Source organism: Ixodes scapularis, unplaced genomic scaffold, assembly GCF_016920785.2.
Source record: "Ixodes scapularis isolate PalLabHiFi unplaced genomic scaffold, ASM1692078v2 PGA_scaffold3__209_contigs__length_174095766, whole genome shotgun sequence".
Lineage (NCBI taxonomy): Eukaryota > Metazoa > Arthropoda > Arachnida > Ixodida > Ixodidae > Ixodes > Ixodes scapularis.
Window position 1 is genome coordinate 78,315,346 of NW_024609868.1, and position 25,454 is coordinate 78,340,799.

Consider the following 25,454-nt stretch of genomic DNA (forward strand, 5'->3'; position numbering starts at 1 on the left):
CTAAGATATTCTGACGTTTTTTTTTCTTCATAGAGTGCTCTAAATGTTTATTTTTATGTCACTTCTCTTGTTTAGTTATGACCTCCATATATAATGTTTTTTTATGGCTTACAGATTTGCTTAAAAAAAGCCATGAAAGCTACACTAATCTAGTCTGTGCAGGGTAGTGATATGGTCAAGGGGACATATATAGGGTGCTAATCATTGCAAGAAGTCTGATAATTAACTAAAATCTGTTAACTCTTTAATAAGTTAAAATAAACATGATTGCATTTAGAAACTTATTGAGCATTATCAAAAGCCACCAAGTCAGTAAATTTCAGCGCATGAGAAATGCAGTGGTGCGCTAAAATTACCACTCTTGTAACAGTCACTAAAGTTACTTTAACAGCCGCAAGACTAGAAGTGTGAAAACACCGATAACACCACCGCCAGCTTATCAGTGTTTTGCACTGCCAGCCTTCATCTTGTTGCACAAGTAATAACTTCTGTGCACGGCGCATGCTTCTCACGCACTCCAAATCTTTCTAAAATTTACGAATTTAATGTTTTTTGATGGTGCACAGCAAGTTTCCAGCTGGAATCCTGTATTTCACTGAGGAAAACATTAATGAACAGACATTAGTCAACTCTATCGTAATGATTAGCCACCTACTACTCTATTATGTCCCACTGACTGTATAACTCACCTGCACAAACCATGTTAGTGTAGCTTTCGTTGTCTTTTTTTTAAGCGAATGTGCAGCCTAAGAGGCCCTGTTATGTTGGTTTTTTTGTGCTCGTAGAACAGTGAAGAGAGAGTCAAAACTGACTTCAGGGGCAATGGATGGATACTTAGGAATAATTTTAATGAATTTGGCTGGACTGTTTTCAAGAAGGCATATCAGAATCAAACGGCAAAAGCTGTTTTTATCTGAATTAAGAATTTGGGTTTCATTGGAACCCTTAGAACTTAAATGAAACATAAATTTGAATGCTCAATATAATTCCATTCTAACCTTTTTTTTATGGAATACAGTAAAACCTCGTTATAACAAAATGGGATATAACAAACTAATGGATATAACAAAGCAATCATAATTCCCCTTGCTTGCTAATAGTGGGAAGAAATGGACATTGGCTATAACAAACTAATGGTTATAACGAAATAATTACGACCGCTCCTTCAACTTTGTTATAACGAGGTTTTACTGTATACTAATTGGTTTTCATTTAACTCCATACCTACAATAACCACAGCAGTTGATATCATCAGTCGGCCTCTTGTTGCCGTAACTGGTGTTTCTAAACAGATAGTTCTGTGTTTGAGGGAATCTAACCTTCCTTTCAGATGTTACAACAGAAGGTTGCACGGAAGTGGGAAGGCAAAGTAAATAGTGCAGTTTTGTTGGACAAGCCGACACATGAATTTTAACATATGTTTGCAGTGGTAGGAATGAAAATGAAGGGTGTGCCTGTGCTCCAAAATTGTTGTTTCTGCTCCAAAATGTACTTTTAGCTGCTCCAAAAAGTGATCCAGAATGACAAACCAATCCCATCCCTGGAGGTTTCTTACTTGGTGTAACAAACAGAACTTGAGCTTTCTATTGCTGCACGCTCCCAAGACTTTTTGAAATTGTCTGGTTTAAAGGGGTGCTTTGGCGTTTTCCTCATAGTCCCCGACTTGTCTGAAAATTTGCAAAACACACCAACCGACCGACATCACTGCAATAGTCACCCCAAATATTGGGCCAAAACGCAAAGTTATTGAATTCACAATTTTGGTCCTCACTGTGTTTTTCGGAATGAAAGTCTACGAGCAACAATAGAAAAGTGACCTCGGCGGAAAGCAGGGGTTCAATCTTTGGACTGTAGACTTTGTTCCCAACTGATTACAAGTATTATCATGGTGTCAAATGAATACTTTGGAAGCCTGTTCCAGCACCCACGCAGCAGTACGAAACAGATGCTGGACATAGTTCATTCTTAGACTTCCCACTGACCTGCAAGCCTGCCCTCCCCCGACATCGCGGCACTGGAAAGCGAGTGTATATTTGAATGTTGGTTTTGGCATCATTTTCACTTGATTTCTCAATAACTATTCCGAATTTCGCAATACTAAATATAATACCGGAAAGGGTAAATACTGGCGATTCTAAAAATGTAGTTGGGGTAGCTAAAAAAATCGCCGGAGCACCCCTTTAAGGTGTTGACATTTATTGGTGGCATGTTTATAATTCTCGCTGCAGCAATGCATATGTGGAATGTGGCATACTCAGCTGGATAAAGTGTGGACGTTTGGTCATAATAGAATTTTCCACGTATCCTACACAATTTGTTCATCATAGCACCAGGGTGCTATTGCAATGATGCACTTTCTACAAGTAATGATGGATACTGCTGTGGCAGTCTTTGAAGGACAAAATGCTCTGGAGAGGTGAATACAAGAATTTCCAAAAGACATGGGACATGTGGGAATTGGTACTGCAAAGCATGTCTTTACCGTCTCATTAACAAAGGATAACGAGTCTGGGGGATACCGAATTCCTATGGCTTGTGTTTAGAAGAAATTTTTGCCTCTCACGTGGAAAGAAGTCTGCTTTGAACCAATTTTTAAAACAAATTTGAGGTGCAAAAATCCTGTACAATTTCCTCTTAGTTCCCTCTCCATGTCTAAGGAAACCTTTCCTTTTTTTTTTTTTTTGGGGGGGGGGGGGAGGGAGGGGGAGGAGGAGGAGATTAGCTCTCAGACCTGTGGTACTTTGGAGAAGGGGAGAGAGCCCAAGAAAAAATTTAAATTCAAGAAAAGTTATTAAGGGGGAAAATTATGTTATAGAGATTGTTAGTATATTTTCTAGGTACCTTAATAAGATGGTACCTTCTTGCCAAGAGCAGTATGGCAAGAAGGTACCATCTTACTTTTTTGTGATTAGCATACACCAGTCTACACAAAAAGCAAGCTGCAGCAAAGTGAGTATTGACTGTCTGGCAACCTTCTCCACCAAAAAAGCAGTTTCTGTGTAAACTGACATTTCAGGTTTTATGCCAGCCTTTGGTATCAAATATTGAAATTTAATTGGTGAGGCACACGCTGACATAAATAGCTTAGACTTTAATTGCAAAGATGCTTAGCCGACTCCCCACAAAGCCGCAACACCCAGAAACGTGTTTAGCACTGCAAAAGGGACAACCGGAATATATATTTATAGCACATTGCTCTCCAGCCCCAAAGTGCAGGGGTGAATGCCAACATTTGTACAGTCCCAAATTCTGCCCTAATGTTTTAGTGAGCTTGCTGGTAGGTGCTGTCACACGGCTTCGTTGGGTTCGTTGACCATGACAAGGTCTTCTGTGTCGCAGAGATCGCTGGTGAGGTCGTCGTCGCTGTAGCCAAACTCTGGAACCTGCAAAATAATGCTCCATTAAAACTGCATAAGGACAGTAAAAAAAAAAAAATTGACTTCCCTTTGTTTTAAATGTGTATTCTCGGGTCAAATTACAACAATTGGGTATGTAAGACATATAATAAAATAAGCTAAAGCTATAGACACTTAAAGGTGTAGTGTAAAGATTTTAATGTTTAAAGAATTTGCAGTTTGTTTTTCTTGTTGTATATCTAGGCACGAGTGACATAAAAATGCACCACCTTGTCCAAAAATGTGCTACCGTATTCCACCGTGTAATCGCAAAAGAAAAAATTAATTGTTTAGCGATCCGCAGCCGTGTGTGGCGGTTACGGGAAGTGCGGTGAAACATCTTCTGGGAGACACTCCAAAGTCAATGAAACCTGTCCCCGTCCGCAGCTACACTCATTGTGAGCCTCGTGGTCAGCCATCTTTTGTGTCGACCGCTCGCCACGACTTGCGGCAAAGCTGATCCTTGAAAAGTTGACAATCGTGCAGAGGAAACGGCTAGGGGATCAGAAGAGAGAATTCAGCGGGAAACCAGATGGTCCCCCAGAGTATGTCGCTCGAAAGGAGAGGCAGTTTGACCTTTTCAAACAAGAACTGGCGTGCGCAAGAAAATGCAGTTTTCTCTTGTTCATTCCGTGGGTGGCACCGATTAATTCCCGCACTTAATTGGCCAAAGTCCGAAAATCGTTGCCTGCCCCTTGAAACACTGGTGAAAAATGTTTAAAATCAAAAAGTTGTAAGCCTTACTCTGCCAGTGTAATCTGACAGTCAAGTGTGCATTGCTACGCACATTATGGTCTAAAAGGGAATGGAAATGGCCTACCATACCAAACCCCCCCCCCCCCCCCCCCCCCCCCCCGAGCTCTAGCTGCTCGGAGCTTCCTTCGTGCTCAAGAAAAATGTTGTGGGATAAGAGCATTTTACCCGTAATGATAAGGAACAGCAGAATGAATCAGTTAAATTCAGGTTGTCCACAGTCTGTAATGTACTGCTTGATGTCTTCAGTAGCTGAATCTCTGTGGGCATCCAGCATTAATCGGGAGTCTCTGCCACTCGACCTGACAGCACCGTCTCCCGCCATGTTTTTTGCACTGTTGAGGCGGTAACAAAGGCACCACCAGTGTCGTGAAAGCATTGGGCCACACGGTCGTTCGTTGCAAGCTAGTTGGGGACATCTCTCGACAGTTCTTTACACTATTGGGACAGTTGCTAAAGTGCTTCAGGCCCACAAAAGATAAGTGTCAGCTAGAACATAAACACGAACACAAAGGATAAAAAGGGACAAACACACTGCTGATTAACAACTAGATTATAATACCTCTCCTTCGTCTTTAGCCCTAAGTACTTCCTCTTCTTCATAGTTAACCCCAAGTACTTCCTCTTTCAAAGAGGTTTCACACAAACCACATTATTGTAAATAAAGTAAAAGTCAAAAGTCTCTGAAGAGGAAGTACTTAGAGTTAAAAACAAAGAAGAGGTATTATAACCTAGTTGTTAGTTGTAGTGTTTGACCTTTTCTATCTTTGTGTTCGTGTTTATGTTCTAGCTGACACTTGCACCTAACATGTACCAATTAGCTCAACTTGAGACTGTAACCCATAGAAGAATTGCAATCTTTATTTTTCTGAAATTTGAGGGATGCATTTGCCCTTCACTAGTTCTTCAATTTTAGTACAAATTGTAGCATCAATTTGATTAAATATTTGGGTTGTGTTTCACATTAAGCACAAAGCCTAACATAATGCATTGTCCTTTGGCCAATGCATTGTGTCTGCCGAGGCCAATGCTTTAGACATTTCTTTGGCAAGCCTTAATTAGGCCTTGATAATGTAGGCTTGCCTTTCAACTGGACTAACCAGCTGCAAATACAGATAGTCTTTCACTGTCAGAGAAAACATGCCAAACAGAACATGCAAAGTTGTCAACAACAAACATGCCCACTGATGATGTAAACATGCATAGCACTACCACCAGTATCATCACCATCACACCTCCCACCACCACTCTAAAATGGTGCAAGAAACTCACCGGCTCTGGCTCCGCCTGAAAATATTGAGATGCCCAGGAAATTGACTAAAGAAACTATATGGGCATAGGGTTAAGTTTCTAATGCCAGACTGCACTGTCAGTTATCAGGATTAAGAATAATGGTTATATATTTGAGCAAAATGCCACCAAGTTAATGTGTGGGTGCTGCTGAAGAGAGAGAGCTACGTACACCTCGGGACAATATGAGCTGAAACACCCCATCTGGACTCTTGCTATGCCTACAGTTCCCACAATATCTATTACATCTTAAATCGTGAAAAAGTTCACAAAGATTCTGACCTAAGCTTTGCATTCCAACACATTTTTGTGCCAAAGCTTCTTTGAAAACTGACGGGTAAGTTGATAAAGCATTGAGGGCTGTTTCAGCCCACATTGTCTGTGACAGTACATATGAGAAAACCCATGTTAGGCATAACATAGTGTTAATAGGTAAAAGTAGAATACATCAGAGAGGATAAACAAAAGCATGCAAGCCAATACCAAATCTGAACGAAAGCGACTTGGAAATTCTACACCCACAGGGAAAAAGTAATAAACATCGGGCATAGCAGGGGAAAAATAGAAATATACATATAGAGTATAAAAAATATAATGTATAACTTTTGGTACTCTGATTATCTGCCTCCAAATTTGGCTCTATAAGTCAGGCTTTTATTAGCAACTATTTTATTGAATTATACACATATTGCGATAGTCTCATCAACGTATATGTCGGAATTGACCGACACTGTTCAGTCAGACCAAGCTGGATGGAGGAATGCTAACGGCTGTGGCCTTTATATCGGGCAATAGCTTGCGCCACCTAGCCTAGAAGTTTAAAACCAAAAGTATGCTTTCTTTCCTTCGCCAATTTGCTTACCCTCTGCAATTTCGTAACTATCACAAGGCGGTGTGGGATATCACTGTCTTGCCTGTCCCCAGTTGTAGCAGCTAGTTGTACATCGTTCAATTCTCCCTAGACAATGTCCACCAGTCTTCCAATCTCCTCTTTGTTACTAGAATACACTTATCATCCATTCTCGTCTGCAAATTCCAGTGCTCTGGTCAAATCCGTCGCCCCCTCCGGAGGGGCGGGAGCAAGCTCTGTGCTTGCTCCTGCCACATGTTCTATTGTCTCGTCTTCCCCTTGGCATACAGCTTACCACATATCCATTTCCTCATACTTTGTCCTATAAGTCCTAACCTTGAATAACGAGCTCCCACGTGAATTATTGTACCAATGTTCCTTTTTTACTTCCTGTTTTTGTCCCCTATGCATAGTTTCCCTCACACATATTCTCTCTGCTCTCACATATTCTCTCCCCACACATTCTTCCCTCCCACATATTTCTCTCTGTTTCTTTTACTTTCTTTTTTCACAGAGGTAGTCTGTTCTGCACCCGCACTTGACTGTTGCTACTTTAATTTTAGTTTTCGGGTCTGGTTTGTCCATTTAGTGTTTAAACTTTTCACAAACAGATACTTGATATTTTTCTTGCCCATCGTGTATCCTCAATTGTGTCCAGTCTTTGTTCAAATTTCAACTTACTGATCGCCTCTCTAACCTCAAAAGATGCCCAGCCCATGTCTCCCTGCACCCCTTCATTTGGTGTATTCCCATGTGCCACCAGTGCCAGTCTGTCAAACCTCCTCTGCCGGATTTCTAAGCTCGACTGGACCTCCGATCTCATGCATAACATCGCATTGCCAAAAGACAACCCCGGTATTATGACTCCTTTCTGTATTCCCCTAACAATTTTATATCTATTGTAATTCCATAGTGCCCTAAGCGAGCCATCAGAGATGATGATGGTGATGTCCAATAGAGCACTGCACGGGTCCGGGCCAGCCCGAAAACCCGAGCCCGGCCTGGCCCGCGGGCCGGGCTTGGGCCGGGTAGCATGTATTTTCTCGGGCCCGGGCCGGGCTCGGGCTTGAACAAAAAAGTTCTCGGGCCGCGCCGGCCCGGGCCATGCCTGGGCAATCTTCTGCCGTAAATCATAAATTGTTGTTGATAGCAAGAAGTTTGCTCATTAATCTTTTAGGTTCATTGAATACAAAAAAAAAAAAAAAAGCGAAGTGCAAATTCATTACAGCGTCGTTAAAAATAATAACTAAAAGGCGTCTTGAAGCTAGAAAGCTTTCGAGCTTTTTCCGTGTGAGCGAGGGATCAGTGTTATAAATTGTAAACAAAATAAAGTCCCAGTCATATGCTTGTCAACCTGTCTGATTCATCACTCTCAAAAATATCTAGTTCGCTATTAGGAAGATTTAGAAAAACGTACGCAAGCGCTTTGGGTACCATAAAAATAGCGTTGCGATGTAAAACCTATGGTGATGCTAATTTTAGCTTGCCCAAAGTGCTTGAGTACGTTATTCTAAGACTCCCTTATTGCACAGAGCGCGACACTATATTAGCGCGAACAAGCGAACGTCGTGTTTTTATGTTTATCTCATAGAATCATAACGCTGTTTCAAAACTATTAGTGTCTTTAGAAGTGCTCATCTGGGCCACAGACCTAAGCGGTATACTTTGGTGCCTACTAACACCATTTCGAAGTAAAATTCGAAAAAAAAGCCAACGTTGTGTTCGCGGTATCAGTGTCGCGCAGTGTACATAGTCCGTTCCGCGCTTGCACGTTTTGGGAACCATCTTGAAAAAAACGTTTTAAGGGGTTAAGTAGGAATATATTAAACTTAAGCTTGCCTGAAAGGGTTGTATATTTTAAGAACGCGTTGATATGTAAAGCTATATACTTCAGAACATATTCTTAAACAGAGAAGGTGCGCAGACCAGGCTTAGAAGGATGGAAACATTTTTTGAAGGGGTTGCGATGTGCAGTGCCTTATAAAAGTAGGTTGAAACGGGACGCAATCAAACGCAAAGGGTGTTTCGGAAACTGGTTCAAATAAGAAGGGCGTTTAAGGAATGGGTAGAAACAGGACAAATTCAAACGAGAAGGGTGTTTAGGGAACTGGTTGAAACGGGACGGGTTCATATGGGAAGGGCGTTTAAAGAATGGGTCGAAACAGGACGGGTTCAAATGGGGAGCTCGTTTCGGGAACGGGTCGAAACGGGACGGGTTCAAACGGGAATGGGTTGTTTCGGGCGACAGCCATCTGGCCGGGTCGGGCGGGGCCTAGAAATTAAAAATTCTATCGGGCTCGGGCCGGGCCCGGGCCGTGTCTCTTCCAGGCCAGGTCGGGCCGGGCCTAGAAATTAAAAATTCTGTCGGGCTCGGGCCGGGCCCGGGCCGTGTCTCTACCGGCCGGGTCGGGCCAGGCCTAGAAATTACGGCCCGTGCAGTGCTCTAATGTCCAATGATAACAAAGACACCATCACAATAGCATTTGCATCCTAAAAAGCAATAGATAGAACATTGCCAGAAATCTTGAGAAATAAGCTTATTTCATGAGGCACAGAGCATAAGATGGCAGAAGCCTTCAGAAACGGTTAAAAGAAAGCGCTCACCTCTTCTCCATGCTCCTTGAGCCTCTCCTTGAGCTTGGAAATCCTGGAGTCTTGTTCTGTCAACATGACCAGCAGATCTTCTTGTTCTTTCCTGATTGTCTGGAGCTCTTCCTCCGACGTGGCTTTCTCTTGCTGTTCAAAATTAATCGCACAATCGCAAAAAGAAACGTCATGATCATTGAAATAGTACTCTCCTAACATTTTCTAGATCGCATCTGCGTCGAAATATTACCTTGAAACATTGAGAGTACCATAAGCTTTAGCCCCATCTTGAGCGTGGGAGACTGCCATCATCCATGAAGTAGTAAAGACAGTATTTGATTTGGGATGCACGGAAGTATGTCATTTCTCATGAGAGGTCAAAATCGAGCAAAGACCATGGCCTTGGCAGTGGTCATCAACTCATGAGGAACAGCATACACATCGGCCCCCAAAAGCAGTCTCTAAACGAAACTTTGGCCATCATGTTCCTACCACTTGCGTTCCCTTGCCAAACCAGTAGCACTTACAGTTGCCGACAAGGTGAGAAAGTCACCGCGTTTCTTTAGAACACCCGGTCTCTCCAGCACGCCCAAGGCTTGCGAGACTCCGAAGCATTATCGACGGTAGAAAAACTGAAACTCCTCCCAGCCATTCTCATCTTGTCAGCGACTATCGTAATATCCCGGGTCGTCGCCCACCGCACCTTTTGGGCGAATATCAAGTCCCAAAAAAACGCAGAGTGATCGCCCACCCCTACGAATGCCCCAATGCGGACTCGGCGATCCGCAGACATTCATCTTACTCGAATGACGCAGCCGTATGGACCTTACAGTTCAAGGACGTTTGTGACAATGTAAAATGAAGGAGGAAAAGACACTTCTCTTTGTTTACGCATTTTCTACCCGAGTTCCTTGACCCCGAGGTCGTAGCACACGTGTGCGAAAGGAAAATGGTGGAGATAACAGAATGGAGCTTTGTTTCGCTTACAAAAAAGTTTGTTTGGACACCCCATATCCTGGAATGTAACCGCAAAGTGTAAGGTTAAGGTCCGTCTCCACCATAGTTAAGGTCACCGCAAACCTGCTCCGTCTCCCAGAACGTCTAAATCGCGGTTAGTAAGATGATGCTATGTTTAAGACAAAGCCAACAGGTAAATAAAAATTTTCTGGAACACCGCACATAACTGGTAAATAAAGATTTGCTGGAACACTGCACACAGACGTTTGTAGAGCGTCCCATTTCAAGCACCAAGTTCGTGATGCCGTCCACGCCACGCAGCAATGCCACCTCAACCAGTGTTGACAGCACACATGTACGTACCAAACAAGGAAGTTGCGCAAAAGCCTGCTCCTTGCGATTGAGAAGGCCCTTGACCTGGCCCAACGCCGAAGTATTCACTGACGCGATCGCCGGCTTTTCTGCTTCCTCGCCATCGCTCTTCGTCACTTCTTTCGTCTCTTCGCTCGCTCGCTCACTAGTTGCACCTGGTTGGTTTTTCTATTTTCTTGTTGACTTTTTTTTTACTAATGAAGAGAATGTAGCGCTGTTAGAAACATGCTTTCACATATGCCGATCATTGGTGTTCATCGCTCGTATGCAAGCAACAGACTTTGCGATAGTAAAACATTATTTCATGAGCATTTCTTGCATAGATACATACAGAAAAAAATGAATTTTTTTTTAGCTTTTTCTAAACTTTTTGTGCTTACCCACCGAGACATGGCCCACCCCACTTTTCCTATAAATTTCAGGTGGCAGGGGGGTGGGTGATGACTCGGGATATTACAGTATATTCAAATATCGGAAACTACACTCGCTTACCTGAAGAGACTTGTTTTGCTCCTGGAGAGAAGCAATTTCTGTCTGCAGAGAAGCAACCTTCTCCTTGAGAGCGGTCAGCTCAGCTTGTGCAGCTGCGTCTGCCTCGGGGTCGACGGGAAGGGGGGGCGCCGACGGTATGGTCGCACTCTCAGCGGCCACGCTCTGCTGGGTCTGCTCGTCTTTCAGAGAATTCTGTTGAGGACAAATAACAACCCTCTAGTGAGTTGCATCTGGTGGCACCTATCCAAGACAGCCCAAACATGGGCCAGGAGGTCCAGTATAACCACGCTTACGAATTTTAATTTTCCAATTTTTTACATGTTTTTCTTACTGCATGCTGGCAAACGAAAGGTACTATCACTAGCAAAAATGACGGCAGGCGTACGGAACACATGGCTTTACGACAACACAATGGTAATCTTTGGGGAAGCCGAAGTACAGTCGAAATTGTGCTTGCACAATTCTCAGCTAACATTTAATGGCTGTGGTACACCTAATAATTAAATCTATATAAATCTTGCACGTGCAAAGAAAGCGTCCCAGAAAGAAAAATTTATATGTGTTATCTTAAACCGTGGCTGCCTTTTGGAGAAAATCCCGGGTTTTGCCTATTGATAGACACTTCGAGGGCAACATAAAGTGAAGGTACCAGTTCCAGTTGCAGTTCCTCGTGCTGTTTCCGAAGATCATCCAGCTCCTTTTTGGTCTGGTCCAGTTCGGGACTGGGACTCTTGCTGTCGCCCTGGCCACCCCCAGCTGCCACTGGAACGTCCAGGGGTACAAAATCAGTTCTTCCATGACATGTACAGTAGAAGATCATCATTGGAAGGCGGAGACAGTTGTACGAGACATTAGGCATTTTGGCAGGGCAAGCCCTCATTGCATTTGTCAGTTAATTTGCATTTAGTATACATTCAGTTGTTTATAGTAGACGACTTTGCATTTGATCTGTTCCTAGCACAATTTCCGGTCAAGCTGAGACATTGTGGAAAAAAAACGGCTTGGGTTTCGAAAAGCTAGACTCTTGCAAAACAATATATAAAAGAAAACCATGAAACCTAACTTACAACTAGGATTCTGTGTTTACGGAGTTTATTTTTCGTGAAATTCGGAGGGTGTTTTTTTCGGAGTTTATATTTTGTCATACATTCAGAGGTTTTCTTCGGAGTTTATTTTTGTTGGACTTTCAATTTTCGGAAATTCTGAGTTTATTATTGCCATGTTCCCAATTGTTAAAAATTGAAAACAAAAAGAAAAGATGAAAGATGTTTACAAATCTCTGTAATGCGAAATTAAAGTGCAGCTCTTGAGGAGGAGGGGAGGGTATGCCCCTCCTTTTCCTCTGTACCCTTCCCTCCTCCTCCTCCATCCCCTCGTCCAACAGTTTCCTAGCTAAATTTAGCTGGAAAATTGATGCCCCGTGACCTCAACACCAATTCAGTTTCCAAGCTAAATTTAGCGGGGAACATCACGTCACATGACTTCGTGTCACGTCACCCATGAACAAATTCAGTCTCCCCACTAGATTTAGCGGAAAAATTGACGTCACATAAGCTCAACACCAATTCGATTTCCCGCTAAATTTAGCAGGGTGGTTACGCCGTCGGCGACGCCGCTATACATGGAAACTGGCGCCTAAGAGCTGCATTCTAAAATATCTGGACATAGAAGTGCACCAAGTTCAGAAGAACTTGCTTGTATGAAATAATATATTAAATAATTTTCGTGTTGGTTTCGGCATTGCCGACTTTGCCACTGATGACTAACTGTCCTAAATTAAACTCAGCAAACTAAAATTTCAGAAAATTGTTACTTCAATAGATGTTGACACTTTAAAACCAAAAGAGGCAGTTGTCATGCGGTGTGAGACCCTATACTTTGTCTCACCTCAGTATAGACTAACTGTGAAGGCTGTGCAAGTGCGAGCGGGAAGCCTTGACTGCCTTGACTGAAGCACTCGCTGCACGAGCGCTTGTGCAACCGACGAGGCTGCATCCAAAGCAAATAGCTCGCACTTTTAGCATGCCCGCCTAACAATAGTTGATGCTAAGGGGAGACGAAGTATAGCATAATTGGTGCCTCTCACCCCTTTGTGCTTTGAATAGAGCATTCTGGTCCTTCAGCTGCTGAATGGTCTCAACCATTTCCTTGAGCTGCATGCTGCTCTGCTGGTGCTCTCGGCGTAACAGATCTAGCTCCGAGGTCATTGACCTGATCCTTTCGTCCTGCATGGCGGGCAGACCTATAGATCACAACACTGTACTGCTGCAAAGCTCGAGAAGCATTGTATTGCAGTAGTACCTGATCCCTGATGACACCCTTGTACTGCTGTAGCAGCGAGTGCTGCTCAGCGGTCATGTTGGACTCTGGGCCATTGGCAAGGTCCTTTGGTCGTGGCTGAACTGCTTTGATGATGGCACCTGGACAGACATCATACCAAAACTAAGACTCCATGAAGAAATTTAAGGTTATGTAAGCCTTTCTCGGGTCAAGCTATTGAGAAAGGAGGATATGCCCAATGAATAGACAAAAACACGTCGTGTTTCTGCTCCTCCTGTTTTGCATGTCTTTTTTTGCAATAACTTTGCGTAAACATGCATTCTCTTTCTTTTTTACTCTAAAAATAATGTTGAGTGGCGGATAGTCATAGGTACAAACTCCGTTGATTGCCTCCACATTTGGCAATCTGCCAATTCATCCCACAATACATGGAAATAATAATAAAAACATTTTAAAAAACTATAATAGTGGGTGGATATAGAAAAAATTGCGACTAGTATAAGCTCTATACAGGTGTGGAACATTTGCGTGGTGGTATTGCAGGCAAAGTTTTTGGGAATCTACCTTCGAGCGACTTGAACAGCCTGCAGAACTCGTAATCGAAGAACACCTCGGAGGGGTGCTTGTACTTGAGCTGAGGCTTCTGGGCAGCCTGGCTGTAGCACTCCTGCTTCGGGATGGCCACCAGCTTGTCCACAAAGGTGTCCAGTCCGACGCGCTTTACGAGCAGCTGGCACAAAGAATCTCTGGGACAAAAACATTGGCAGCGTTATTCAAATGTATCAACCAAACTGTTGTATGCAGAATTAGTGTGTAAGAAACGGTGGGTATTCATGACTTCTTTTATTGGCCTGCTCCGGTTAATGTGTTATCATGGCTTCAAGTAACATCACTCTATGACTTGACAACCAACATTATTAGATCCAATTATCTTGTCGACTTTGAGATGTCGCATGACAACACGACTTCGCACTGTGGGTCACGTGACGCCAGGTAACATGACGTGCAAATCCCGCCACGGATGAACATGAAATCCGAGTTAGCCTTCGTTAGAATGAAAACTCAGTATCAAAACACATTTTGCAAGAGGCCCAGCTTTCAAGTGCCAGTGATCAGCTGTTAAGAACGGTAGCAGAGGTTACAACTTCTTGTTGGAATTGATTGCAACATTGGTGTTAGTGTTTGCCTATGGTTCTTGCACTCAGGAGTAAAAAGTGTTGACAAGTGAAAAACCTTGGCAACATACTGCGATGTAGTAGTGTCTCTGTAGCGTAACTTGTTACACAACTTCTTGCATGTATAATGGTTTATTCTGCACTATGGTATTTTGTGCACACGAGCATCTGGTGCTTTATATTCACTGCAACTGATAACTGTTTCTGTACTGCAAATTATTTTATTTGAACATGATGGTAAACCCCAAGCCTGGCTAGAAAGAAGTAATAGTGTCACGGTTTACCATCATGTTTAAAAACGGTAGCTCCCCCAGACTTACGCATTGTTTTTTTTTTTTTGACAGCAGAGCTGTTAAGGGCTAGGTTCCCCAGGATTGTGTTTGGTATGTCGACACAAACCTGCCTGGACAGCTACCGCCATCTATAAGCGACGGCGGCAAGCACACATCCAGTATGGTTTCCGTTGTCGCTCGTAGATGGCGGCAACCTTTATAGCTATAATAGAAGAATGGATAGTTGGGCGCATTGGTGGCAATTCAGCGTAGGAAACAGCGCGAAAAACAGACGACGACGAAGAAGAAGCACACAGTGTATCGAGTACAGCTCCGCTGGTCTTCCTTCTTCACGAGAGTGGAAAGGCTGAACGATTTTTTCTTAATTAATGGTTATTAAATTTTTTTAATTCCAATTGCAGCACATATTTGAGCAGCGCCCAAATTATGTGGAGGTGTCTAACATGAAAGGTTTCACTGCATAGTATACCACATCAGAAAAAAATGAATGGGTTGTGCAAGCTCCCCTTCACAAATCATGCCCCTTTGGGACCTAAGTAAGTATGGTACTAAATATTACATATATAAATTAAATAAGCAAAGTTTCTCTACAATACAGTCGAAAAGAAAGTGCTGTAGAAGCTCACCGTGTGAAGCTGGGAACGGAATCGTCATTGAATTCAATGCAGATTCCGAGCAAGAAAGCACAAAGGCTCTGCACAAGATCCTCATGTTCGTCTCCTTCAGCAAGGCTCACTTGTGAGGTCAGCTGATCACAAATAAAGGAGCATATTGTATTTGTCCAGACTAGGCACGGCTCCGGTAAACAGATTCTGCAGATACCTATCTAGGGATAAAACACCTTTAAAGAAAAGTTGGATAAAAAAAACAGTTAACATTTCTCGAAGCACATATTCTTGGAGCCAGTTGATTCCTAAAGACATCCATGAGAGCTTGCAGCCATTAAAGCCGGTTGCAACATCCAACCATGGTTTTCTGTACCACACCTGATCAAAACTCAAGAAATATGGGCAACAGACAAAGACATGAAGAGAGTTGTTTGTGAGACTATCCCCACACTGTCTTGAGCTGAGTATCTTTCGTCAGTCTCGAGTTATATTGACATCTGTCGATCCCTACACCCTTGCCTTCCTATTTCAGCATCCAAATCTGTCCCGAGTCAAGTGGAAAATGTGGCCCTTGTGGGTGATATTAAACAGTTCCCATCGGAGCAAAGGATACGTATGGAATGTTTGTGGGGATGTTGAGAAAATGCGTCACTGCCAAGGTGCAGTTGGCCAGCCAGGTGCTCATGAGCATCAGCAGGCCTAGCCGAGTCTGCAGCTTCCCGCCCTAGAAGGCCACAAAAAACTAGATATTAATCTCCTCGGCATGAAGCATTGAGAAAATATGTTGTAACGCAGCTGGAAATTAACTCGGAGTGAAATAAACAGTCGCAGTGCCACTGGTTGCCATTTCGGAAACTCTCGCACTATGAATTAACTATTTCTATATTCAATCTCACAAGTTGTGTGGGATGCTATCAAAGGTACTCGGTGACATAAGAGCATAGATCTACGAAAGAACTTCTAACGCAGATGTGTTATATCGGTTTTATCTTATCTATTCAAATATTGTCACGAACGAGTGTCACAAATGAGCGGGAGCATTACAGACATTAAGGTTCTATATAAAGTTTATAGTATATATAGTATCCGACTGCCACCGGACCGACCCAAGTTCGAGGCCTGGCGGGGCTGCAACCTGGCACGGTGCAATGGCAGTCAGATACTATAGCTACTAGCACTGCTGGTCTGGAGGAGTAAATTATTTTATTTTAATGCAAATGTGCTGGCGAGAGTTGCAGGTTTTGGATAAAAATATTAAAATAAAATAATATTAAACTAATAAAATAGAAGATAAAATTAATTAAAAATCTAGCACAAACCACACATGGAGTGTGGTTTGTGCTAGATCGGTGGCCAAGCGTATTAACGCATTGCGGCTCAAAGCACTTGGAGCCTCGCGCAGCGGAACCCAGGGATCCTGGGCTCAATTCCCACCCCTGTCCGTTTCGATCTGGATGAGCATCATACCGGAATGCGGTCCGGAATCACTACTATGTGATGTACGATAAAAAGATCCCAGGCTAACAGCCCTACTGCACTGGTTAAATTTCTTAAAACCAGTGTTGCCATAGCTCAGACGCAAACCACTGCCTAAACACAAACATCTAATTTGGACCCAAGATGCAACATGTGCACAACTGCATTTCTTTGAATGGCTGACCTGTTGGAGAATGGCTGTGCACTGTCGCATCAGCGAGACTGGCGGGTTGCCGACACTGGTGGCCAGTTGCACCCTGAGCAGCTGCTCCTTCTGGGTGGGGTTGTCCACGAGCGCGTGGGACAGGGCAACCGCCGCAAACCAGTTGCTCAGGGGGTCTGCGCTGAACAGGCCCCCACACAGGAGCTGCCCTGCTGTCACACTTGTAACTGCAAATGCCAACGAGAACATTACAATTTGAAGGAGTTCAGTGGTCATCAGTGACCCACTTTTTAATGGTTTATGATGGTTGATTCCATTCAAATACTCATAGAAAATCTAGGCAGAATGTTAATGGTCACTAATTGCTCAACATGAGCAACTCTCGACATTCACTAGCCTAGTGCCTGCCATACACTAGCCTGTGCTAGACTTTCTGAATGGTTGTTCAGCCATTTAGAAAGGCTAATACAGCTATGCAAATTTTGCTTACCCTTTAATAGGGTTATTGCAGTTCATTAAAAAATATTATATCCAAAGGTGCAGGTATAAAGCCTCTATAGAACAAATGATAGTTCCGGGAAGCCCTAGGGATGCAGAGAAAAAAATATTTTGAAGGAAAAAAATATTTTCCTTTAATCACCGACAGCTAACATAACATGAAAACGAAGTACAACATGAATCATACCTTCCCGACTGTCTTTTAACACAGAATTTGTTATACGGCTGGCACCAACCCATATCCGGTTACGTGGCAGGCAACCGAAGTTGACAGGCCGACTGCCAGCCGAACGCTGGCGCAACGCTCGTCTCCACACTGGTTAGACATCAGTGCCAGCCGAAACATTTCCTCGAGTGCCTCCGTGTTACTTCTGGCAGGGGTGAAGCATCACGCGTTCAAACATGCAACAGCACTCTGCCCCATGAAACAAGCATGCTCCGGGTTTCCCCAGAGAAAGACTGCAAAAAAAAAATGTGTCAGAAAAGCAAGAAAAAGAAAAAAGCAGAAGACAAAAAGCAGACTCCTTTGTCTCAGTGAGTCCCGAGTGTTTGGTTCTCTTTTGCTACGATCTGGTGCCAGGGGTCTGCTTGGCACTGCCACGTTCCAGTTGTTCTGTTTTCTGCAGGCTCCGTCTACTGTGTCTCACGATCCAACAAATGGGCTCCGAGAAAGTCGCACTTGCACTGCAACCGCAGAAGATGGCACCCACAACTAAGAGATTCATGGAGCGCTCACGCGCTTACCTTGCACGACGCAGGACCGCTTCGTGTCATTCAGTCTCCACAAGTGTCTACAGTGTCTCCACACTGATGAATCACATCATGTGTTACCACTGCCTTTGCCACGCTAGTACTAGTACCGCAAAGGGGCGACTTTTTAAATGTTGTTCGCTGCAAATTATAAAACAAAACTCTCGAAAAGCCCATTACGGAGAGCTCTCAGAAGGCAAGCCTCCCGAAAATCACTTCACCGCAAGACATTCCCATTACATTCCCACGCGCTTGTTGATAGTTTATTTTACATACACGCAAAATCCACCAAAACCATAGATGTTGGGAGCTGTCAAGTACGGAATCATGGTGCTTAGATTGGTGAAATGTACATGAGAATGAGGCTCATTTAATCATCTCATCTACATAGATTCTGAAGCAACTCACTGTCTGCAGAAGTGGGCAGCAGCGTCTGAATGATCTGTGCCTGTCCCAATTCGTTCTTGTAAAGGAAGCACTGGAAGCAGTAGAGCACGGCACAGCGCAGGACAAACGGCTGCTTCTCATTCACCATGGACATAAGCAGGACCACAATGGCCGGCCTGGAAACAAAAGCGTCGACGAGGTGAGCCGAGAGACAGTTGGGTCACCACAAACTTGGCGCTCTCAAACACTGTAGCAGTGGCATATAAGTGTCTCCCAACACACCTGGGAGGGCTAGAAGGTGCATTGACAGAGGCAAAGTACTCCTGGTTGTTGTGGTGGCCCCGGATGACTTCAGCCACCGTGTTTATTGTCTGAAAGACACGAGCGGAAACTAAGTTGATTCATATACACAGCAGTGAACCTGCAGAACATTGTCACCAACTTAAATATACCATGACTGCGCACAGACACCCAAACATGGTCATTGTTCACTACCAGCTACACAATGATTGAGTCGTGTTGTTAGGCCCTCTTCTGGTTAAGTGACAACTATCATACATCCTCCTTTCAATTGCTCCCGGAATCAAAACATATATGCACATAGTTTGAAATGTAGAAGAGTAATGAAAGGCTAAACAGTTTGTTCAAAAACATGACCAAACTGTCATACTTTTCATTCATTCAATCTGTCTTCGCGTTGCGAGTTTCGTTATGGATAAGAAATGACACATCACATTGAATCTTTTTTCCTGCATAAAAAGTAACACACTGCCACAAATTTCAGTAGTGAAACAAAGGGGGGAGGGGGGATGGCAGAACATCTTCAAAAGAAGGGAGACTCAATTTAGTGGTGAAGTATGAGTTGATGAGAGTCAGGCTGTAAAGGGGGTGATATGCGACTCTAGGGTGTACCAACTCTGCAGTATAGTCAGAATCAAAATTAACTGGAGCACGCCGCTGTGCATTTTTCTTACGAGGGGCACTAGCCTAGCAGCAAGAGGTACAACGAATTGGTCACATGACGGCAGGTCCATCGCAGTGTGCGGGTTGAGTGTGGTAGCTCTTTAGATATGACTCTGCAGAAACCATAGCTTTTCTTATGTTATGGTCTGTCTTAAAAAAAAAAAGGCAACAAATACGCAAGAGCAAACATACAGCCGCATTCCCTTGCTTTTTGTATGCGTGCATTATTTGACATGATACCCAAACTGGGGTTACCGCGCTCCCCCCGTGCACTAAGATGGGCCCGTCGCCATGTGACCAAGTGGCTGCATAAACTCCCGCCGGGCTAGCGCCCCGTCAAAAAAAATGCATGGTCGTGTGCTCCAGTTAGGTTTGATTCTGACTGTACATATTTTGTTTCACACAGTATGCTAAAGAATTCGGAGAAGCTAATTAAAAAAATTTGGGGAGAGGTGAGGGTCAGGCAGAAATTCCAAAGGAGCAGAAGCCAACCACCCCCGAGAGCTGCCCCTGAAAACGACAGTGCTGCATCGTCATGCCGAGAACACCACACTGCATGTCTCATTGCTTTATCAATGTTGCTGAAAAGTTTATGCCAGCATACTGCATATACAGAGGAATCTCATTAATTCAAACTCTCTTGATTTAAACTCGCAGATAATTCAAACTAGCATGCAGGTCCCGTCTTATGTGTTTCCAGGAAGGAAACTCCCGGCAATTCAAACTTTGCATTATTCAAACAAAGTTCTGGTAGCCCTCGCATTCAAATTGAGATTCCACATACAAAAAAATAGCTAATCACAAAAATCCCAAAGCCAACCACTTTTTACGGGAATGTACCTCGGTGAGGATGTCAGCAGGTACCCCGCTGGCCATGAGGATGTTGGCAAGCTGCTCCAAGAGACCCGACTGGTTCATGGCCTTCTGACAGGAGGAGGTCACGTTGAGGGGGCTGCTGGGAGACACCAGGCTCCGCACCACTTGCAGCATGTGGAAGATGTTGGACACCTTTTGGGCAGACCAGCCCTGCTGGCTCGAGGAGCCGTCCCCTCCCGACTCCTCGGCCCCCTGCCCTTCCTGGTGGTAGTTGAAGAAGGGACTCAGTCGCTGGATGTAGCTGCCTTCCTTGAAGAAGTTCTGGTTTGAACTGTTGTTCTTGAGGAGGTGCAACAACACCACCAGGCAGTCTTCCACCACCACGCCTATGCAGAGAGGGCCACAGTTCGTCAGACATTAAGCAATTTCTCGTTTTGCTTAGTCATAGTTGGGAAACCTCCTGCTACATATTTCTGAAGTTATAAAGGCTTCTTAAGCACAACCAAAGAGCTGAAAATAAAGCCTACGGAGCTTTTACAACTGATCTGAAGCGATGGTCAAGAGGACGGCCTTAAAAAAGGGCCATACTTTGTTGTTAAGACTATGTTATGTGTAAAAATTACTAAGCTGCATTGCTGCATGCAGCACCTTAAGTAGATGATGTACCATTGTTTATAACTCGACGTAAATGAAGGAAAAGGAATGCAACAACTTTCCATGCAATCTAAAAGTGACATGGAAAGCTTTTGAAGCAAAAATAAACTCCAATATTTTACTCCATAGCATACCACATGTTATAGATTACAGTGTTGTGATATTGGAGAAAGGCATGTGCCGAGTTCTTGAGCACAAAGATGTCTCCATAGCTCTATCAAACCCAGATCCAATAGGTGCTTGAAGTTTGTTTTCAGTAAACAACCCATTGGATGAAGCAAGAGCATTCCCAACAAGGAATGAAGCATCTCACCTCCGTCGCTGCAACCTTCATCCACGATGATGTCCAGAAGACGGTCAAAAGCGTTTTCAAATGCCACGATTTTCTGGATGTTTGCATTGGCTTTGGTTAGGTGAGAGAGCAGCAAGAGAGCCTGAGTCACAGAAAGAAACACCATACCATTTGGGGAATTCACTCAAACAACAGAAAGCAAGACTTGAGAGAACAAGAACTCACATCATTACGGATCACCTCTCGGCTGTCCGACAAAAGATCCATGAGCCTGGAGACCCCCATAGGGCTGATTAGGACACACTCCTGCACTTCCTTGGGCCGGTGGATCAACAGGCCCGTGAGCAGCCTCACAGCAGGCCACCTCACCTTGAACTCAAACTCCTGCGCAGAGATGCATTGCAAAGACTTTAGAGTGAAAAACTGAGCTCTTGCAAGGGTCAGCTTCCGTCAAAGCTGCATGTGCCTCTCTCAAACTACCATGACACAATTTCAACCAAAAAATAAAATTTTTTTCTTCTTTAGAATATAACATTAAAAGGGCCCTGCAAGGACTTTTTTACCGGTTTTTAATTTGCACCGAACCTGAGCGCACTGAACATAGTAACTTAATGGAACATTCTTTTTTTTCTCTTGAATTTCGCTTTATTTTTAAAGTTGTAGCCAAATTAAGATTACAAAAACAAGCAAAAAATAACTTCCTCCGTGACGTCCTTGTTGCTTGAGTGGCCATGAACTAGAGGAGGGGAAGTGAGCTCAGCAAGCGGTCACGGCTGCCGCACTCCGTGTCGACGGCTCGAGAGGGCGCCACTAAAGCATTTTCTGGCTAGGCTGTTTGAAGCGGGCAGCCAGGGCAGCTCGCACTGCATTTGCTGCACGACTAAACACTAATATCGGCATGAAACTTCATTGACCACGAACGACAGCACACACGGAGTAAAGATCAGTTCAGAACGGGAGCCACTTCGTGCTGCCATACCGCCAAAAGGCCAAACCACAAGCCAAAGCTGCTCGCCGAAGGCCTTGGGAATGCTCGGAACCGGTCGGATCCTCCAGTCCGCACGACCGCAGCGCCGCCCCGAACCATCCAGGACCTTTCTACGCTCGCCGCTCGCTGGTGCCCGATCCCACTACACCTTTCTAGTATGCGCCGCCTTTTCCACCACTTGGTGGCAGGTATGTCGATGGGTCATTTCTTGTTTCTGTACTTTTTAAACTGCATTTGTTTATTTTCTGATCTAAAATAGTGAACAAAAACTACCTTTATAAATAATTGAAACGGCTTGTGCCACTTATATTTTGTATTTCGACTAAAAAGAAGCTTTTAGTGGCTGTGACCAGTAGTAAGCCCAGGACCAAAGACGTCACAGATCGCGCGCATTCGGCACCGCGGAGTCGCCCATGTAGGTGGAAGAGGTTTCCGCATTGTTTGGTTAAAATATGATGCACTGATATTTACTTACTCTCTCCGTGCCCGCTGGCTTACCCGAACCCCGAGGGACGTGGAAACCGCAAAAAAGGTAGACGCTTAAATATGATTGCAGGGCCCCTTTAAAGATGTTTTGCTCAATTGATATCATAGAAGATAAATGGATGAATATAACGAGTAACTTCAATGTAAAAAAAAGAGTTTGAGCAAAGAACCGATAGCAGTATATATTGGGTGGTAGGAATGCCCTCTATGCAAGCAGTTCCCGATCAAGTAAGCAGATAACTGAAATATTCACCATGACAACTACATAAAAATAAAGAAACCAATGACCATCTTTTCAGGGGTAAATTTCAAACATCCATGCATGGTGACAAAAAGTAAGTTAGCTATAAAAGAACAAAAAAAGGTTGCTTGACCTTTCTGCAATATTTATATTTGTCAAGCACTCTATTTATAGGTCTTCTTACCTCCATGAGATCCAAGAGAAGTGTCACATTCTCTGACTTCTTTATGTAAATCTCAGTGAATTGGTCCCCAAGCTCTTGGCTCTTCTTTTCATCTGGGATATCATCTGGGCACGGTGTAAGTGTGGTTGTCAGAGTCATTAAACTATGATCGCTACCATCAGGCTCCCAAAAACAATAAATTGATTTCAAAATTCAGTCCAACAGTTTGAACCAGAATGATGGCACGGTACGACAAGTATAGTGCTTGTTACACAGGATTGGCACCATAGGGCACAAATATGAACCATAAAGACTGGGACACTAAAAGAGCACTAAAGGGCAAGCAAAGAATTATATTCACAAGGAAGATACCTGCAAACTTTTGTCAACTTGCAAAGCCAAAGGTGTCTGACTCTAAACAAAATCTCCAATCTCCACTACCAAATTTGGGGAGATAAATTTAAAAATTTCTTGTGGCTCCTACATCAAAAGGGTCCTGATGAAACATCAGGCGCTGCAAGGCACTCCAATGTAATACGAGTATTTAACGAAAACGATAGTTGAGAGTCAATGGTACCTTCGCAGTCTTCGGAACCTGAGATGACATAGGAGAGGGCATCCAGTGCATAGCCAATAATTTCACCGTCCCCTCTGTCAGTCTCAAGAACGTGAATCAAAGCTCCCATTCCTTGGGCACCCACCTCTACCCTAAATTTCTGCAAGAATAAAAGAAAAAAAGATCCTTGAGAGAGGAATTTATTCCAAGTTCGAGGTGTCAACACTGCTGAGAAGTAGCATTAGTAGCTGAAATAAAAGTAACAAAGAACAACTTTTTACTGTAACATGAAACATGACAAACTGAATATCATGAAATAGGTTTTCAGGTAATATTATCAGATATTTTAGCCAGGTAATTATGCAGAAGCAAGTTCACTATTTTATATGTGCATTTTTTTTCACAAGGAAGTAAACATTGTGGTGAACCAGTAAAGAAACTATTGTAAAACAAGCAGTTCTTAAGTTATACTAGCATCAAGACAAATTATTTTATAAACAATAAAATGACACCATGCCTGTCTTTACTTTATGCAGTACACTTGCCTGCTTCTAACAAATTTCAATCAACTAAGAGTAGCAGCACGACAATCAATTAATTTCTCCTGTGATGAGCGCTGATGTAAGCAGAGGCGAGCCCCTCCAGACAAAATTTAGCTTAATAAAGCGATCTCAACAAAGTTTGAGAGTAGCTTGGCAATCTTCGATTTCGAAAACAGATTACACGTTGCCGATGGAGAGAAGTCAACACGAAGCTTGCATTCTACGTGTGAAGACACTGCCGTGAAAAGCACCGTACGGCTGAATGTTTACCTTTGCCAGTGCCTTGAGAGCTCGGCACGCATCTCGCCGGTCATCGAGGAGTGTGGACGTCTGCACTCTGTCCACCAATCTTTCGACCTAGACGATTGCGTGGAACAAATCAACGCACCACATGTGAGTATACACCTGGCTTTGCCCGTTCGTCATGCAGAAAAATTGCTGTAATGGCTAAAGAGCACCGACGAATAACGAAGCTGACGTCGATAGAGTTGTACTAGACCTATGTATGCATTTTAAAAATCGCGGGGTATTCTGATAAATTTATAAATGAAAAAAAGAACCAACTGTATACGTGTATTTTGGCACCACTCGGGGCATTCCAGCGTATGCGAACTGAAGGAAGTGTCAGGTTCGTTTTAGGTGAGCGTGAGGAAAAGCACTCGAGGAACTGGAGGGTAATCATAAATACATGGTTTGAGGTTTGCTGCTGGCATTGTTCTCGGCCCGTGGTGTTCGGTAACAAAATTTGATGTCCGACCAAGTTCGCGACATCGAAGCGATCAGACGGTCGGGGCGGTCAAAAGCAGCACACCAAAACTTCGCAGCTTCGGCCGGTGCATTGCAAGTTGTAAGCAGTTAACCAATTAATTCGTTCGAAATGAATAAGAGTACCGTTTCGGCCCCGGTTGGTGCGTGGGCGCCCGGCTGTCCACCAAGTACAGATTTCAAACCTGTCTTGAAGAGCTCCATTTTGGTTTCTCTGGCGTGGCTGGCGACGACTTCCGGTTTTCGCAGCGCCCTCTTGTTTAAAGACCACGCTCAACACAGCTGACTTCCGGTTGTTGGATAGATGGATGAATGGTAATGGCTAGAGCCACTAAATGAGCGGCGCTTAGAGTACCGGCACTCCGTTCCCCGACATTGTTGTGGGCGCCGCCATTTTGGGGCTTGTGCAGAGCAGACGCAACTGCCGATCGTCATGATTCAAAAGTGAGACTTCCTTAGCATTAGATTTGATGTTAGAAAGCTCATGTAATATTGCTTTGCTTTATCGCGAACTGTATAAACATTTTTGGCGGACTTAAAATCGTTTAATGCGATTTCAGATAAAGCTTCAGATAACTGGCAACCTTGATTTTAAGCCACAATATGGCCAAGTGTCGTTACTCTGAAGCGTAGCTTATTTAGTGGCACTAGTAATGGCTATAC

At 43.7% G+C, this 25,454-nt stretch overlaps 1 protein-coding gene across 1 annotated transcript; it reads right to left on the reverse strand.

The window, feature by feature from the left end:
- Nucleotides 1–3,076: 3,076 nt before the first annotated feature.
- LOC8025947 (general vesicular transport factor p115) lies at nucleotides 3,077–25,024 on the reverse strand. Its single transcript, XM_029986921.4, has 19 exons — nucleotides 24,918–25,024; nucleotides 24,297–24,383; nucleotides 23,506–23,644; nucleotides 22,950–23,053; nucleotides 21,276–21,434; nucleotides 21,072–21,192; nucleotides 20,129–20,490; nucleotides 18,608–18,696; nucleotides 18,347–18,501; nucleotides 16,712–16,917; nucleotides 15,665–15,775; nucleotides 15,070–15,191; nucleotides 13,540–13,721; nucleotides 12,997–13,115; nucleotides 12,782–12,920; nucleotides 11,345–11,457; nucleotides 10,696–10,887; nucleotides 8,893–9,024; nucleotides 3,077–3,383 (listed from the first exon to the last, which is right to left on the reverse strand). The coding sequence occupies exons 1-19, from the start codon at nucleotides 24,993–24,995 to the stop codon at nucleotides 3,288–3,290; spliced, it is 2,706 nt and encodes a 901-aa protein (XP_029842781.3). The 5' UTR covers nucleotides 24,996–25,024; the 3' UTR covers nucleotides 3,077–3,287.
- Between the last annotated feature and the right edge of the window lie 430 nt (nucleotides 25,025–25,454).

Bases quoted from the DNA above. Each gene is read 5' to 3' on its own strand.
- LOC8025947 (XM_029986921.4), bottom strand. From the start codon at position 24,995: ATGGAGCTCTTCAAGACAGGTTTGAAATCTGTACTTGGTGGACAGCCG. The intron at 23,645-24,296 runs GTAAACATTCAG...TTATTCTTGCAG, and splicing joins CTCTCAAGGCACTGGCAAAG to AAATTTAGGGTAGAGGTGGG. The intron at 18,502-18,607 runs GTGTGTTGGGAG...TTTTGTTTCCAG, and splicing joins GCACCTTCTAGCCCTCCCAG to GCCGGCCATTGTGGTCCTGC.